We start from the raw sequence: 16,379 nt of genomic DNA, 5'->3' as shown, positions 1-16,379 counted from the left end.
ATCACTCTGGCTTGAACATGTAAATAAATGTATTCTTTATCAGACGATATTGTCCCAAGATTTAGAAAATTTCGATTTAAAGACAATCCTGTCTTAAAATCTGTGTTTTGTTTTGTTTTTTCTTATCTAATGAATGCCAGTTAGTTATGCGTCAGCCTGAACACCTAAATTTGGCCAATCATATATCAACACTCATCTGTCAATCAAATTTTTTCGGTCATAGTATCTTGATTCATATGTTGCAGCTAATATAAGCAACGGTTGAAATAAGAAATAAGAATGATTTCCTTTCCCATTGAGTTCCTTCCCAGTTTTCACGGGGATGGATGTCTATGTCTATGTAGAGCTAACAGTACTGGCAGAATTCGGAAATGCAACAGTTGGAAGGGCCGCTTCCCTACGACTTTAAAAAAACAAGCTTAAGTATCTCTTAATGAAAATTAGAACAAACCTTAACCAACGATTCAGTCTTTTTGATAAATAGTTTTACGTGGCTGTGCTGTCAGCCTCATGCAGCACAAGCTCCTCCTATTCGTTTTATGAAGTCTGCGATGAAAACACTGCATCTGAAATGCAGCGTCGATCTCACCTTTGGTGACAGAGGTTTCTCCTTATCCTCTGAAAGACAGAAGAGCCTTCCTGCCTACAGCCATTAACATCTGAAACAAATTGTTGAAAAAAAACAACAACCTCAGTTTCAGTAAAATTCAATTTACACAGGGTATCAGTAAGATATTTTATGAATGAAATCTACATTTTGAATTGAAAGAGAATTACACAATGATTAGTTTCAAGTGCAGTTTTATGGTGTCACAAATATTTATAAATAACAAATGTTTAAATAACAGTTTTCAATGTGTAATTTTATAAAGGTTTTGAATTTCACACTATGAATTAAACTAACTTTAAATTGTGTTAAACAGTTTGAAGTAACGTAATGTGTGAAGTTTAAAGCAGAACAAAAGGAGCAAAAAAATAGCATTTTAAAACACATTTGACTTAAACACTTTTAGATCCATCTTCAGACACCTGATTGATGCTTTTGTGCAACATTATAGTAAGAAGTAAAAACAAATCTCTACATTCTTAGGAATGTTAAAGCTGATGGACATGGAGTTTGAAACTCTGCAGCACTGTGTAGCTCTCTGCAACAATTAAAAGACACATTTGGAATGTTTTATGCATTATAGGGTGGAAGATGGAGCGCTGTGTTCTCTGTCAGCTGTCAGAGGCATGCTTATTTGTTCAGAAGGAGACAAGTGTTTTGTCAATGAAGGCGCAAACAATGAAGCTTTCTGTGATTACACACTGAGAGACTGCAAAGCTGTCTCTGCACTCTCTCAGCTGTTCCAGACATCTTATCTGAATAAAAGGCGGTAAAGTCTGACTACAGTCATTTAAAAATGAACTTCCAACATGATGTCACACCTGCTTTTTTCAAGTTCTGACACACTAAAACCTGAAGTTCAAAGGAGATAGCTTCAAGTTTAACTCCTCCCAGACAGCAGGAGGCGCACTCGCCCACTCTTGTTCCAACCTTAAAGGAATAGTACACCCAAAACATGATTAGCCTTCATTTTCTACTCACCCCCATGCTGAACAACACTCTGGAGTACTTTTTTGATATCTCAAATGCATCTGGAGATCTGGGAGGCTTCTTGCTGTCTGCTGACATTCAAATAATGGAGGTCTATGGCGCCCGAGACAGAAAGGTCCATAAAAGTCCACAAAAAACGTGTCAATATTCCTCCATACTGCTCGTCCAATGTATTCCAAGTGTCCTGAGTGGGTAGCGTCCATAATTTACTTGAAACGAAGTCATTTAGAATGTTTTTAGAGCATAAACAATAGTGTATAGGATTTCCTAAAAGCGCGTTCACGAGTCTACGGAAACCGCGGCAGACCAAACCAGACGAAAGTGCGCATTCAGCTCGGCAAAGAACTCATGCTCTTCCTCAACACTGAAGTCCTCAGACATTTTTCTTTCATTGTTTCTTTCTTTGCACAGGTAAACAGCACATTTCTTCTTCTACGCTTGCATTATCGGCAGAGCAGACGCTGAATGCGCACTTTCATCTGGTTTGGTCTGCGGCGGTTTCCGTAGGGCCGTGAACGCGCTTGTGCACGCTTTTAGGAAATCCTATACACTACTGTTTATGCTCTAAAAACATTCTAAATGACTTTGTTTCGAGTAAATTATGGACGCTACCCACTCAGGACACTTGGAATACATTGGACGAGCAGTATGGAGGAATATTGACACGTTTTTTGTGGATTTTTATGGACCTTTCTGCCTCAGGCACCATAGACCTCCATTATTTGAAGGTCAGCAGACAGCAAGAAGCCTCCCAGATCTCCAGATGCATTTGAGATATCAAAAAAGTACTCCAGAGTGTTGTTCAGCATGGGGGTGAGTAGAAAATGAAGGCTAATCATGTTTTGGGTGTACTATTCCTTTAAGAATCAAATCTCTTTTGGAGTCTCAACATATTATTACCTATATTTCCTTTTTTTTAACCTTTTATTGGTGATTTTGTGCCATGTGCCATGATCATGGTGTTTGGACATTGGGAACCAGTGTCCATATTTCATCTTGACATGATGACCAGAGAAGAGGATACAAGCCAATGCCTCCAAAGGCAGTCACATGGCAAGTCACAGAGGGAGTTTTTCCTCTCCACTGTCGCTACAAGCATGCTTAGTGTGAGGGATTGCATTCCAGTTAATGAGTCGATGCAGTCAACTGGTTTTTCTATAAGATAGAAGATAGAAAACTTTGAATCAATTTGACTGTATGGTGAGCTGTAAAGAGCCTTGAGATGACGTGTTGCTAATTGGTGCTTTATAAATAAACTGAATTGAATTGAAAATCTGACCAGATTAACATCTTTCCTTTGCTGCATCCCTACATGACTTCAGAGGTTAAGTTAACTTTTTGGTGATTAAGAAAATGAATATTTCTGCATTTACTGTACAGTTAAAACCTGTCCATATTATCTGCATCTGAAAGAGAAGAACTTGTCTGCAAGTTTGTGAAGAAGGGGCATGGGGGAGGCATGACTGCGGTGTCCCACACAAAGACGATAAAGCTATTGGTGTGGCGTGGGTGTCCACTAATGGAACGCTGAGTTGTGCGAGTAGGAAATGTGTGCACACACCAACAAGGCTGCATCTTTTATTAATGGCTACATTCAAACACTGCCTTTCTTTCCTTTCTATTTACAGCTCAGCCGCTGTGCCTGTACAGGCAGGCATCTATTCAGTCGTTCCTACTGTTTCCAGGCTACAGTGCGTGTTGATGAAAAGTCTGCTCTGGTTTTCCAGCATCAAGGCTAGAGCTGTGCTCCTCAACATAAGCACACTTTCATCTGGGCTGTTCTATAAAAGAAATGTTTTACTAACTGGATTGCTAAAAGATAGGCATTTAAATTTGGGGATTTAGTGAGTTTATTCAGTTGTTATGCTTAATTTTTAGGTTCATTTTACTCACCTGCTTCGTTTTTCTTCACAAAAGAGTCAGAATTTAATATATAAGATGTATTTTTTGTAATGTGATCACATCATAGAACCTTTTACTAGAATACATCTTAATTTAGATTAACATAATTCCCATAATCTGCGTTTTTTCCCCATTTTTAGACAGAAGTTGAGTTAAAAAATGTGTCTTTTACACTTTGTAGCCAGATCTTCTAACTACAATTAGCTAAATGGCGCCCTCTGCTGGATAAAATTATGAAACATAAAAAATATTAGATTTTCTTGAAAAAGTTACATTTTTCGTCACTTATTTTTAGAAAATAAACCTAATGGGCCAGATTAAACTAGTTTAAGCAGTTAGTTATTGTAATTATGGTGATAAAAGCTTATATATAACAAAAAACCCAAGTTCAATGTCTCAGAAAATTAGAATATTGTTTAAAAAAGGTACAGTTTTTACATCTTTATTACCTCAAAAGGTTTCCTGGTTCTTTGAATATTCTCTCAGTCTTGGTCAGTAGGAGAGTCAAGTCTATTGACTTGTCAAATTTCTAAAAGACGGCCTATCCCTCCCATAAGGAGGGGAAGGCACAATAGGTCATTGTTAAATAAGGTTGTTGCTTATAGAGTGCTTTAAACATGACTGTTCATAGCGAGCTGAGGGGAAAGAAAAACAGAGAAAAGAAAAACTACACCAGAAGCAAAGATAATCGCAGGATTGTCGATTCAGTGATTTGGAAGAAGTTCATAAGGATTAAACTGTGGCTGGAGTGAGAGCATCAGGAGCCATTATACAAGACCTTATGTTAAGTCACTCCTGAGTAAGATACGGCTTTAGATTAACTTTACCTGAGCAAAGATGCAGAAGTTATGGGCTGCTGTTTAGAGGTCTGAAGCCCTATTTAGATTAAATGTGTATTTTAAAATCGAGGTCCTAGAATCTGGATGAAGAGCAGAAAGGCACTGAATCCATGTTGCTTGAAATACTTCAATTCAGATTATATAGCGTCAATTCACAACATGTCATCTTAAGGCACTTTACTGAGACAATACTATCAGATTAAACAGTCAGACTGGTGGAACGTTTTCAATCTGAGTTTAGAGTTTAAACCTCTAAAATACACAAACATACACAGCAGGATTCATTCCTCCTGGAGGAACATGGGACAATACATTTTCAATTACATTGTGTCTTTGATTCTACAGCAATTTCTCACGTCTGTCACATGCAGTGACAGTGGTGACAAAGATACTTTGTGCTAACAAGACGCAGAACCAGCCTAAGTGTGAACGGCCTTCTGCTGAGGTCAACTGGTAGTTCAAGGAGAGAGAAGTAGGTCCACAAAAAGAACATAAAAGTATGGATCCATAAGTACTCTCTGTGTTTGAGAAGGTAACAGTGAACTAGCTCCACAGGTGGCTCTGTTCAGGAAAGACACGTGCAAGCAGATGAGCTCTGAGTCGATTTTCATGTCAAAAAGGATGAAAGAGAACACATCTAGTCAGTCACAGTAAAAGCTGAGCCCATTGCTATGTCTAGGAGAGAAACGGGACAAAACACTGAAAACAGGCCCAACTTTATCGTCAATAATAGAAATTGTTGATGGCAGAAGCCCAGTTTATGCTGCATCCATGTGAAAGGGTGAAGAGCTCCAGGGTAGTGTCACAGCTAAACAGAACCAGAGGAAACTACTATGATGAGAAAAAAGCAGAGAGAATCTAAAGTTAGAATTTGAACCAACAAATAATCAAGAAGAGAAGTAGAATAAAGCAGAGTGAGAAAAAGTTGTGGCTGTGTCGTCCAGCAGCCCAAGGCTATAGCAGCATAACTAAATAGATAGTTTAGGATGATCTCACCCACTATAACTATATATACTGTGAAGCTTCTACAATCAGGATTATTTGGGGTATCATGTCATATAGATGTTCTATTCCACTTTTTTTTTTTTTACTCCACAGTCAATGCAGGTATCACACCAGGTCATTAAAAATTAAAGGAAATAAAGGACAACAAAGGAAAAGTCCGGTCATATTCAGAATTCAAACTTCTGAAAGTACTTGAAATATGAAATTATTACATACTGTTCAATAAATGTTAAGTGTTTTTAATTCAGAGTAGTTTTCACATGAATGTGCTTTACTGGAGGCATCCATGTTTGTCAAAGAACACTACTGCCACCTACTGATTTGTGACGTCACAGTGCGGTATCGGCTGTTGATCAAGTCCCATTGATGTATCTGGTGTGTGTTACAGCGCGTTATTATCCAAGTCATCTGGAAAAATGTTGGCTACATATTACGTGTTTTTTCTCTGGCCAGAAGTTTGATGGCGAATCCTCTCTCTTCAAGTTGACAATCCAACAAGGAACCCGTCCGTGGAGGATCAGGAATCGGAAAGGTGAAATAATAAAAAAAAAAGCAACACAAATAATTTTTGTTGCTTTTTCTCATAAAATCTGATTGAAATATGCTGAATTTCATTCCTTTAACTTGAAAAAATTCAAGGAGGGCTTACTTCTGGCTGCTGTGCCATTAGGGCTGGAGGAATATGAGGTCACAGAAAGTTCCTCCCTGGTTCGATTCATTTTCAATTCAATTCAGTTTATTTATATAGCGCCGATTCACAACAATTCATCTTGAGGCACATTACAGTTCAACCAGATCATACAGTCAAATTGATTCAAAGTTTTCTATCTAAGGAAAAGCAGTTGATTGCATCAACTCATTGATTATGCAATACCTCACACTAAGCATGGTTGTAGCGACAGTGGAGAGGAAAGGTTCCCTTTTAACAGGAAGACACCTCCAGCATAACTAGTTTCAGTGTAAGTGGCCATCTGCTGAGGCAGACTGGGGTTCAAGGAGACAGAAGCAGAGATACAAAAGGCAACTGTAAAAGGCGGCCCAGTCCAGGAAGCACACAGCCAGGCAGACGAGCTCCAAGGCAGCTCCCATGCCAGAGGACGAAGAGAGCACATCCACTCAGTCACAGTCAGAGAAACAGGAGTACACTGGAAAAACAGGCAGATCTCCAACATCTATAAACAAGGGTGTTGATGGCAGCAGCACAGCTGATGTTTCTCTCCAGGATGGAGTCGCAGCCAAACATGAACAGACGAGGCAAAGCTACTATGAGAAAAAGCAGAGAGAGCAGAACGTTAGAGATTGAAGTAAAAGATACTGCAGAGTGGGAGAATAGAAATAGAATGAAGCAGAATGATGAAAAAGGGTTCCTTATGTCCTCCAGCAGTCTAAGCCTATAGCAGCATAACTATACAGATAGCTCAGGATAACCTGGGCCACTCTAACTATAAGCTTTATAAAAAAGTAAAGTTTTAAGCCTACCCTTTTATCGTTCATATCATAACATTACCCATGAATAGTTATTGTTCAAGTCTCTGCTGATGATCAATTTACGTTTACTTTGAAAATTAAATATAAATTCAGTCTTATTCCTTTAAGGTCCCACGCTGAATTTCTTTTTTTTTTTATATATATATATATTTTTTATTTATTGAATTAAACAATTCATAACATATTGTCGGAACATCCCGCTCTACGTAGGCTGTGATGTAGTCAATCTCGTGATGGTTCGGTTTCTTCGTGAACCAATAACGACTCAGAACCGGAAAGAAGATGGATATATTAGGGAATGTTGTGGTTTGCTTTGGTTTGCGCAATTTACCGACAACCCCGAGTCCAGCTCACCTCCTTCAAGTGCATTGTGGGTAGCGTAGTCCGACTGCTGGTCAAAGGCTACTATTTGAGAGGAGGCGTTTCACGTTCTACTACGTCTCCCACAATGCACTGCGGCATTCGGAGCTGTAGCTCGGACTGAGCCAAAAAAAAAAAAAAGAGGAACGTTTGAGAATTTGCCTTCGGACTTGGAGCGTCGCTGCGGAAACAAACAATGGCAAGTTTAACGCGCTTTTTACGAACAGATTTTAGAGATTTGTTTTCACTCGTGTAAAAAACACCGCTGGGGTGGTGACGCGTTGGCCCGCAGAGTTTGTCAAAGTCCGCTAGTAGCAGTGATTGCTAATAACGCGAGGAAATTAGCTTGCTTTAGCTAGCTAAGACAATTTAGCTTTTGTTAAAAAGAGCAACTTTTAATCACCAGTTAGAAGTTAGAGGTCAAGAAAAACGCTTCGGGGGGATCTTTTTAAAGAATAACTGTATCTGAAGCCGATGATATTTATTTGGGTGAAACATTTAGCCTGAGAAGTTTGGTGTTGAGCCGTGATCCGCCCCCTTCCCCTTTACGGGAACCTGCAAGATTGTGACCACATAAAGATTACAGATTCTCCCTTCTGTTCACCATAAGGGCAGATAGTCTGCATAGCTTTCTGTTTACATCATCGGTCTGGTTTTTGTTGGGGTCGCTGTCACCTCTCCCCCCTCCTCTGTTTCTGTTTCTGCTCATCCAGCCCTGAAATGTGGGATCTGCAGATGTCAGCCACTTTTAATCACTATCCTGGAGCTCTGTGGAAGCTTTAGCCTGAAATAGTTTTCATATTTGGGTGTTTGGATGTTTTTTTTTTTCTTTGGAGGGGTGTCATGCATTGATAAAAAAATATATAAACATGTTGGTGTCTGCATGAGTTGAATTTGGTTAATACTCAAACTTTTGGGACCAACAAAATCAAGAAATAGTCATAAAATGTATCAACTGATCTGCCTCTTTTTCCTTGATTTAAGGAGATTGGTGATCAGCTGATTGTTTGATAAGAAACCAATCTTATTCATTGATGTCATGTATGAAAGAAAAAACTAAAATCAACTTCTGTCATGCATTTAACCTCTTTGAATCTAGAAATAGACTGAAGCATCGTCTGGCTGATATTTTGGCCCTCGGGACGATAGATGTAAATTGGCAACTATGCTATAATCTGGCTCATTTACAATCTGTACAGAAGTATAAGATTGTCCTGATTAAATAAGTAAAAGTATTTGCATTTGCTTTGTTTTTAAGTCGATATACTCCTTGCTATTCCAATACCAACAAGAGCAAAGATATGCAAGCAACTCTTGTATTTAGTATCACTACCATGCCAAATTAGTACAGTGTTGCAGTTTAATACTTTTGACAACCCAACAGCCAACACACACACCGGTGGATTTATCATTAGGCAATACTAGGCAGTTGCCTAGGGCCCCAAGTACCTGGGTGACCTTAAAACTCCTTTTACATGTATGATTAATGCTGTTATTATTTATTTGTGCACATTAATCATGTTTATACTAAAGATCATTTCATTTAAATGTGATCAGAATGCCCCCGCTTTTGTTTCCACCACATTGGATCAGTCCGTTTGCTGCACATGTTCAGAAAGGTCCAAACAGACAGCAGCAAACCATTTGAAGACAAACGCTGTGAAGAGCAGTGTTACCAACTTAGAGGTGGCGTCACTATATTAAAGGAATAGTACACCCAAAACATGATTAGCCTTCATTTTCTACTCACCCCCATGCTGAACAACACTCTGGAGTACTTTTTTGATATCTCAAATGCATCTGGAGATCTGGGAGGCTTCTTGCTGTCTGCTGACATTCAAATAATGGAGGTCTATGGTGCCCGAGGCAGAAAGGTCCATAAAAGTCCACAAAAAACGTGTCAATATTCCTCCATACTGCTCGTCCAATGTATTCCAAGTGTCCTGAGTGGGTAGCATCCAGAATTTACTCGAAACAAAGTCATTTAGAATGTTTTTAGAGCATAAACAGTAGTGTATAGGATTTCCTGAAAGCGCGCACATGCGCGTTCACGACGCTACGGAAGCCGGCAGACCAAACCAGATGAAAGTGCGCATTCAGCGTCTGCTCTGCCAATAATGCAAGCGTAGAAGAAGAAATGTGCTGTTTACCTGTGCAAATAAAGAAATAACGAAAGAAAAATGTCTGAGGACTTCAGTGTTGAGGAAGAGCATGAGTTCTTTGCCGAGCTGAATGCGCTGGTTTGGTCTGCCGGCTTCCGTAGCGTCGTGAACGCGCAGGTGCGCGCTTTCAGGAAATCCTATACACTACTGTTTATGCTCTAAAAACATTCTAAATGACTTCGTTTCGAGTAAATTCTGGATGCTACCCACTCAGGACACTTGGAATACATTGGACGAGCAGTATGGAGGAATATTGACACGTTTTTTGTGGACTTTTATGGACCTTTCTGCCTCGGGCGCCATAGACCTCCATTATTTGAATGTCAGCAGACAGCAAGAAGCCTCCCAGATCTCCAGATGCATTTGAGATATCAAAAAAGTACTCCAGAGTGTTGTTCAGCATGGGGGTGAGTAGAAAATGAAGGCTAATCATGTTTTGGGTGTACTATTCCTTTAAGCGACTTTTCAGACCCCTCTAGCACTTTTCTTTCATAAAACGCCTAACACCAAATCTAGCAACTTTTTTTCTGCTAGTGGAGACGACATATAAAAGCAGCGAACTCTGCTCTCCAAAATCAGTAGATTGGTAGTCCCGCCTCCTGCTCTCCTCTATCTTGTCTGCTGTCATGATTCATGCAGCTATTATTTCATCCAAATGAAAAATGGAGAACAGATAAGCAGATCATGGCTTGTCTACAGTGTAAATAAGGACTTTTGCTGTCGCCTTTTTGGAAACACAGGAAGGAGCAATCAGCTAAGTGAGAATTGGCTTAGTGAGTGACAAAATGTAGAACAAATAATGTATGTTTATTCTATTAAAATTTCTGTATCTGTATAATGGGTCTGTTTTATGTGTTGTCTTCCCAATTCAGAGGGTCCTCTGCCTGTCTTTGCCTAGGGCCCCACATTTCCTATATCCACCCCTGCACACACATTTAGCAGCCATACATTAAGAATTAAATAGAATAGAAAATCCTTTTATTGTCCCACAATGGGGAAATTCTGGTGTTTACAGCAGTAAAAAGATTATGGTCACAGAAATATGCTTAGAACCTTAGAAAAGTGTATAAGAATAACATAATAGTGAAGAGTTAAAAGATAAACAATAACATACTGCACTGTAAAGGGTTTTAACAATATGATACTGTGCACCTGGAGAATAAATAACCAATATCCAGCTATGGACTTTTTTTTACAGTAATGGATATTATAAAATAGCAGCAACATCAGAGACGTGCAAAACGACAGCAGCATGTTATTTAACTGACTAAGATAGAAACTTCAAAAATCAGCATGAATGTAAGATTTTATTGAGGCTGTTGGGAACGGTGGTGGTTATAGAGTCCATCCAAACTGTGAAAAGATTTGTGAAATAATGTTTTTATGATCTGTATTAGGTGATGAAGCCTTTTCTAACATTTCACAGTATAAAATAGGTAATACAAGCTGGTATAATTTGTGTTAATATCGTATCAGGTCAATATCGGCCAATTCTCTCAGCTGCGATATCGATGTCATGTCAGAAATGAAAACATTGTATCAGGACACCCCTATTGCACTCATCTTTATTGCCGATATTAACATCGGTAAAGTTCCTGATGTTGGAAAAAAATCTAGATGAGAATGGGCTCCAGTCTATAGGGGCAGATCTATACAGTCTATTTCTATAATAAATTCTATTTCATTTACAAATGTCTCCAGCAGCGGAAGGTTTTTAACTCTTTCTTAGCCCCTGTCTTGGATTTAATAAGAACAGTTTGAAACCTTAAAGTTTAATATTGTTTTTAGGACAGAATCTGACCTTTTAACATGATTATACGATATATATATATATATATATAATATGCTTGTTTGGAGAAGATTTAATGACAGCCTCGAAAATCTATAGTAATGATAAGATGAAGGCAAACGGAGCTCTGGTTTCCAGAGAGTGAAAGAAGTTTGGGTCGGTTCCTCCCTACAAGGACATTTAACTCAAGTGGAGGGGGGGAAATGATAAAGATGTTTTTGGAAATGCTTTGCAGCTGTTGAAATAGATGCATAAGACCTGTTTGCCACAAATAGAAACTCCCAACGGGATGAAGGAGATTAGACAAAGCTGTGACTCAGGAGGGCTGATTAATGTGAGTCACGGTTTTCTTTCCTCTTTAAAACCTTTGTGATTTTCTATCCAATTGAAGTTTGTTGTGTTCTTAGAACAAGTGAACAAATTCAGCCTTGAATTTAATGTTTTAAGGATCTACGGTCTGATTTTTATCTGTCACGCAAACTAAAAATGTCAATTTTTCTTGTCCTTTACTACTTAAAAACACAAACTGAACCTTGAACGTCCTGTTATGCCAAACATTTTACTGTTCTGGTTCTTATAGCAACAAGTAGAGAAAGAAATTATGTTCAATTTAGTTTATTTATACAGCACCAGTTCCCAACATATTTCTTCTCAAGGCATTTTACAGTCAGATAGATGGAAGTGCAACAGTTTAACTTCACTGTTTCACAGAAATTGGTGGATAACATTGTTGGATTGTTTCAGTGCCTTTTTAAATATAGTTAATGTTTTTAAAAAAAATTACTTTATTGGGGGTTGGAGGGGGTTTGTTGATTAAATTTTTTGGTTTTACTTGATTGTTTTGTTGGCCGGTTTTTTGGTTTTTTGGTTTTAACTTGGGGTTGCACTTACCGTTTTTTTTCAAATAGATTAATCTGTTGATATATTTTTGCCATTAATTTATTATCGGATAGCCAAAGGCTTTTTACAAAATTAAACGAGGTGAAAATAAAACTTTTCCATTTCTGGATAAAGCATATTAACAGAGAAAAATTTTATTTCTTCTATCATTTGTTTCTAACTTTGAAGACGTTTTGCTTCCCATCCTGGAAGCTTTTTCAGTTCAAAATGTCAGGAATAGAGTTGAGTTTGAGGTTTAATACAGTAACCCAACAATAAAAAGAGAATCCACCGGATGGGAATGCTGATCAGCGTCATTCATCCGATATCCCCTCCATCTAATTGCCAAATTTCAGAGCTGATATCGGCCGTTTCACTAATTGATTAATCTTATATATTGTTTTTCTCCCCATCATTCTGCAAAAGCATGAGCTTCATGAGATGTTAAGGCATGGCTGCTGAATGCATTAATGAATCTACGCCTGCATACATGTATCGGCTGCTACGATACAAGGAAAAACACAAATATCGGTCAAAAAAAATCAGCCGGCTGATGTTTCATTTTATCTTTAGTAAATATGCAACAAATGTTCCCTTTAAGAAAACAGCAAAAGGTGCTTGATTGATTTTTTTTAAATTATTATTATGTTAACAAAATCTGCCCTCAGCCGATTATTCTGTCTGAAGCATGTTTACTTTTTGTTGTTCCAGCATTTTGTCAGAGGAGGGAGACAGTCCAAATCAGCAAGTGAGATATTAAAAAAAATAAAGATGTGTTTTGGTCTAGAGAGAATACGATAGAATTCAACTTTATTGTCATTACTCTGTCACAAATACAAAGCAACAAAATTCACTCTCTGCATTTAACCTTTCCCCTAGGGGAGCAGTGGGCTGCCATTGTTTAATAGCAGTGTGGGGGTTACAGGTCTTGCTCAGGGACCCAGACTGGCAGTCCGTGGGAGTGGGGCTTGAACTCGGAAACTCTTGAACCCAAACCCAATGCCCTAACCACTAGACTGCCTCCACCCCAGAGCCTGATCAGTTCGTCTCTAAGCGTTTTGTTTAGAAAGGTCTCAGTTAAAGGAGTTTGGCAGCAGAGTGGATCATCATCTGGAGTAATGAGAGCAAACTGAAGATGTTTTATTTTGGTTTCTAGCACTATGTTAATAGAAATAGCACAAACTCCAGCTGAGGAGTTAGTTAACAGGGAGGAGATGTGGTTGGATTGAGCTTTTTATGTCCTGCATTTTTGGCATAGTGATAAAGCTTTATCTGTGTACTTAATGTCAGAAGACGTTTTGGAGCTCTTAAACAGGCTGAGCTGGATTAATCGTATCTTTCTCAATCTCCTTTTGCTTTAGTTTTGTATGTCTTCCTTTGCACCTGTTGCTCCATCATTGTTGCCCTAATACCTTCATGTTCTCTCTGCTCCCAGGCCTAGCAGGCCAGCCGGTTCCCTGTGTTTCCGTTCCGTGTGCACTCCAGGTCTGGGTTATGAGCAACAGTAAAACGCCTCGTTACAACCAATACTCTGGTGGAGCCGCCGCCGGCGGGTCGTCCATCTCCAGCAGCCCCTCCTCTCCGCCTGCAGACTCGGGTGTTGGGGTAAGATGGGTTTATTTTTAACTCTTAAATCTTTATCTATTTTTTATTATTTTTATTTATTATTTCTTTTAATTATTAAAAAATAATGAACGACAAATGTTTTCACAAATAGACCAACAAAACAAATATCCGTTTTTATCCTCCAAGAAAGAAGGGCTCCAACATAATTGTCCCACAGCAAGAGCTGTTAATAAACAAAAGAAAAAAAAAAACATAAGAGCCCATAAACTTTTAAGTCCTACAGTTGCATAAAAAAACATAAATAGAATGGACTTACAGGTGAGATGAGGAAAATGTGCACAGCGGCAGGAGCAGGATTTCTTTAGTTGGTTTCACTAGATAAAAGTATTTACATTTTATTTTATTTTTTATAAAGGGGCAAAATGAATAATTTAACTTAATTTTATATTTTCAGTAAGTGTAGAATTTACAGGGAATGTTTGATCTGTGTCATCACCGTCTTCTGGGATATCCGTGGTGACCCGTCGGCACAGCAGGAGCACAGAATGAAGTTTGTTTGTTGGGATTTCTCCTTTTTCTTAATGATCGGTGACGGTAACATCCATGCAGGAGAACAGAGGCAAAAGACTGACAGCACGAGGGATTAAACGGCCACCGATGGACTTTGTTTCTGGTTGACCATATAGAATACGCAGAAGTAGTAGCACCAGTTGTTTCTGTTACACTGTCTGCTGGGAAACTGACATCTTTCAAACTGGAGTTAGGAGCCAGATTGAACAGTGGACCAATCAGGTTAGAGCATGTGTTAAAGGGGCGGAATAATGGTGCAGCCAGTTCTGTGCAACAAGCAGGTTGTCATAATTCCACCAGCATTTATAGGGCCTGCCCTCATTTGCTACGGCAGCCCGTGAGGTACAAAAACCCTTAAACATTACAAAGTACAAATACCTTTAAACAAACCACAAACAATGCTAATAAAAAACAGACAAACATCCATAAACTATCCGCAACATTTAGAAAATTCAACACCAATAATTTACATTAAAAATACATTTTTGTTGTTGTTTTTGGTTTCGATTAGCTGGATTGGAACCTCTTCATCTATCTAATCACCCTCTCTTTGGTCTTATCCTCTACAGAGCATGATGGAGGCGTCGTTTGGCCCCACCTTTTCATCGTCTGGAGCTAAAGGTAACATTACTGAGCTCACCTGTCTGCTTCTAGTCCGTTCCGTCTTTCTAATCTTCTCTGATCGGTTTCAGCAGAGACCTCCAGCAGCTACAAGCAGCACAGAAGAACGCCCTCCTCCTCCAGCACCCTGGCATACTCCACCCGTGACGACGACGATGGAATGGTAAACAGATTATTATAGATGAACTCTGAGGGTGAAGCCATTTTCTTTTTTCTGCTGCGCTAATGATTGTGGCTGTAGGGAGTTTACCAGACTTCTCCTCCTCCTTCCAGCCTCCCATCGGCACTCCCCGGAGGTCAGATTCAGCCATTTCAATCCGGTCGCTCCATTCAGAGTCCAACATGTCCCTTCGCTCTACTTTCTCGCTGCACGAAGAGGAGGAAGACACGGTACGTCCTTACATGGAGGTAGATGTTGCTCTCTGAATTTAAGAACCCCAAACAGAACCCCCCCTTCCACCCCTTGTGTCTCTGTGACCAGGAGCCGCAGGTGTTTGCAGAACCGCCCTCTGTAAAGCTGTGCTGCCAGCTGTGCTGCAACGTCTTCAAGGATCCGGTCATCACCACATGTGGGGTGCGTTTGTTTTTTATTTATTTGAGGTGTTCTCTATTATAATACAACAGTAGGCAGTCTTATTCCCACTGAGGAGCACATTTCTGCCGCATTTATTATGTCTCTACTTGAAAGAGTTTTGCATTTTGTGTCGTTCCTGCTGCTGACCTCAGAGGAATTGGCGTTTTATTACAGATCAACCAACACATTATTATTATTTTGACATTGATTTTTTGAGCCGATTCTCAGAGCCGCCGTTGCTTTTCTTCCTCCGTTTACAAAATAGAAATGAAAATTATAACAAATGTAACACAAATCCATTTTTCTGTCCACGTTTTTTGTTTTGTTAATAAAAGTTTTTAAAGTTAAAGTTTTTTTTCCGTTTACCGTAATTTTCGGACTATAAGCTACGACTTTTTCCCCATTTTTCGACCTTGTGGCTTATAAAACAATGCGGATTATCTGTGGACTTTTACAGCTAACGGCCACTAGGGTAATACCTAAATCTATGGATTTTACCATCCACCACGTTGGCGACACATTTGCTTCAACACACAAGTGCGGTAGCCGCGCGCGGGAATGTGGAGGTCCTCCGGAAGCAGACTTCTACCGCGAGCGGTACGAGACAGAACGACAGCGAGAAAGACTGACATGGCGAGCGTGTTAAACATAAAAAACGCTGCGGCTTGTATATGTACAAATCATGCAATTTACCTTCTGCGGCTTATATTCAGGTGCGGCTAATAGACCGAAAATTACGGTAAATTAAGATTTGTATAAAATGTGTTATCACTTGTCATTTTTTATAATAGAGGAGGGGAAAAATAAAGCAACCTCAAACTAAAGAATTGGCCCAAAACAATCTGTAGCACATTTAGGGGATCAGATGGACCGAAGCTAAAATAATTCTGAGCATTGTGCTTAAAGACAAAACAAAGCAGTTAATTATCATTCAGCAAATATTTAAAAAGTAATCCCACAGCATGATGCTGACACTACCTTGCTTCACCATTAGGGGTGTAAATAATCATCGTTTTGTATCTATGCA

General features: G+C 39.2%; 1 protein-coding gene across 2 annotated transcripts in view; it reads left to right on the top strand.

Annotated features, from left to right (window-relative positions):
- The first annotated feature begins 7,294 nt into the window (after positions 1-7,294).
- Positions 7,295-16,379, top strand: part of traf7 (TNF receptor associated factor 7) — a 25,445-nt gene continuing 16,360 nt past the window's right edge. The window contains exons 1-6 of one of the 2 annotated variants that reach the window (XM_015395151.1): positions 7,295-7,390; positions 13,457-13,626; positions 14,727-14,778; positions 14,853-14,941; positions 15,052-15,168; positions 15,260-15,352. In XM_015395151.1, coding sequence (XP_015250637.1) covers positions 13,516-13,626; positions 14,727-14,778; positions 14,853-14,941; positions 15,052-15,168; positions 15,260-15,352 — 462 coding nt within the window. In that variant the 5' untranslated portion in view covers positions 7,295-7,390; positions 13,457-13,515. Of the gene's footprint in view, positions 7,391-13,456; positions 13,627-14,726; positions 14,779-14,849; positions 14,942-15,051; positions 15,169-15,259; positions 15,353-16,379 lie in introns of both variants that reach the window. The other variant, XM_015395150.1, reaches the window with a different exon arrangement.

The sequence above is a fragment of the Cyprinodon variegatus genome, unplaced genomic scaffold (assembly GCF_000732505.1).
Source record: "Cyprinodon variegatus isolate N-32 unplaced genomic scaffold, C_variegatus-1.0 Scaffold727, whole genome shotgun sequence".
Taxonomy (NCBI): domain Eukaryota; kingdom Metazoa; phylum Chordata; class Actinopteri; order Cyprinodontiformes; family Cyprinodontidae; genus Cyprinodon; species Cyprinodon variegatus.
Note: the sequence above shows the minus strand (reverse complement) of the source record. Positions and strands in the feature narration are given on the sequence as shown.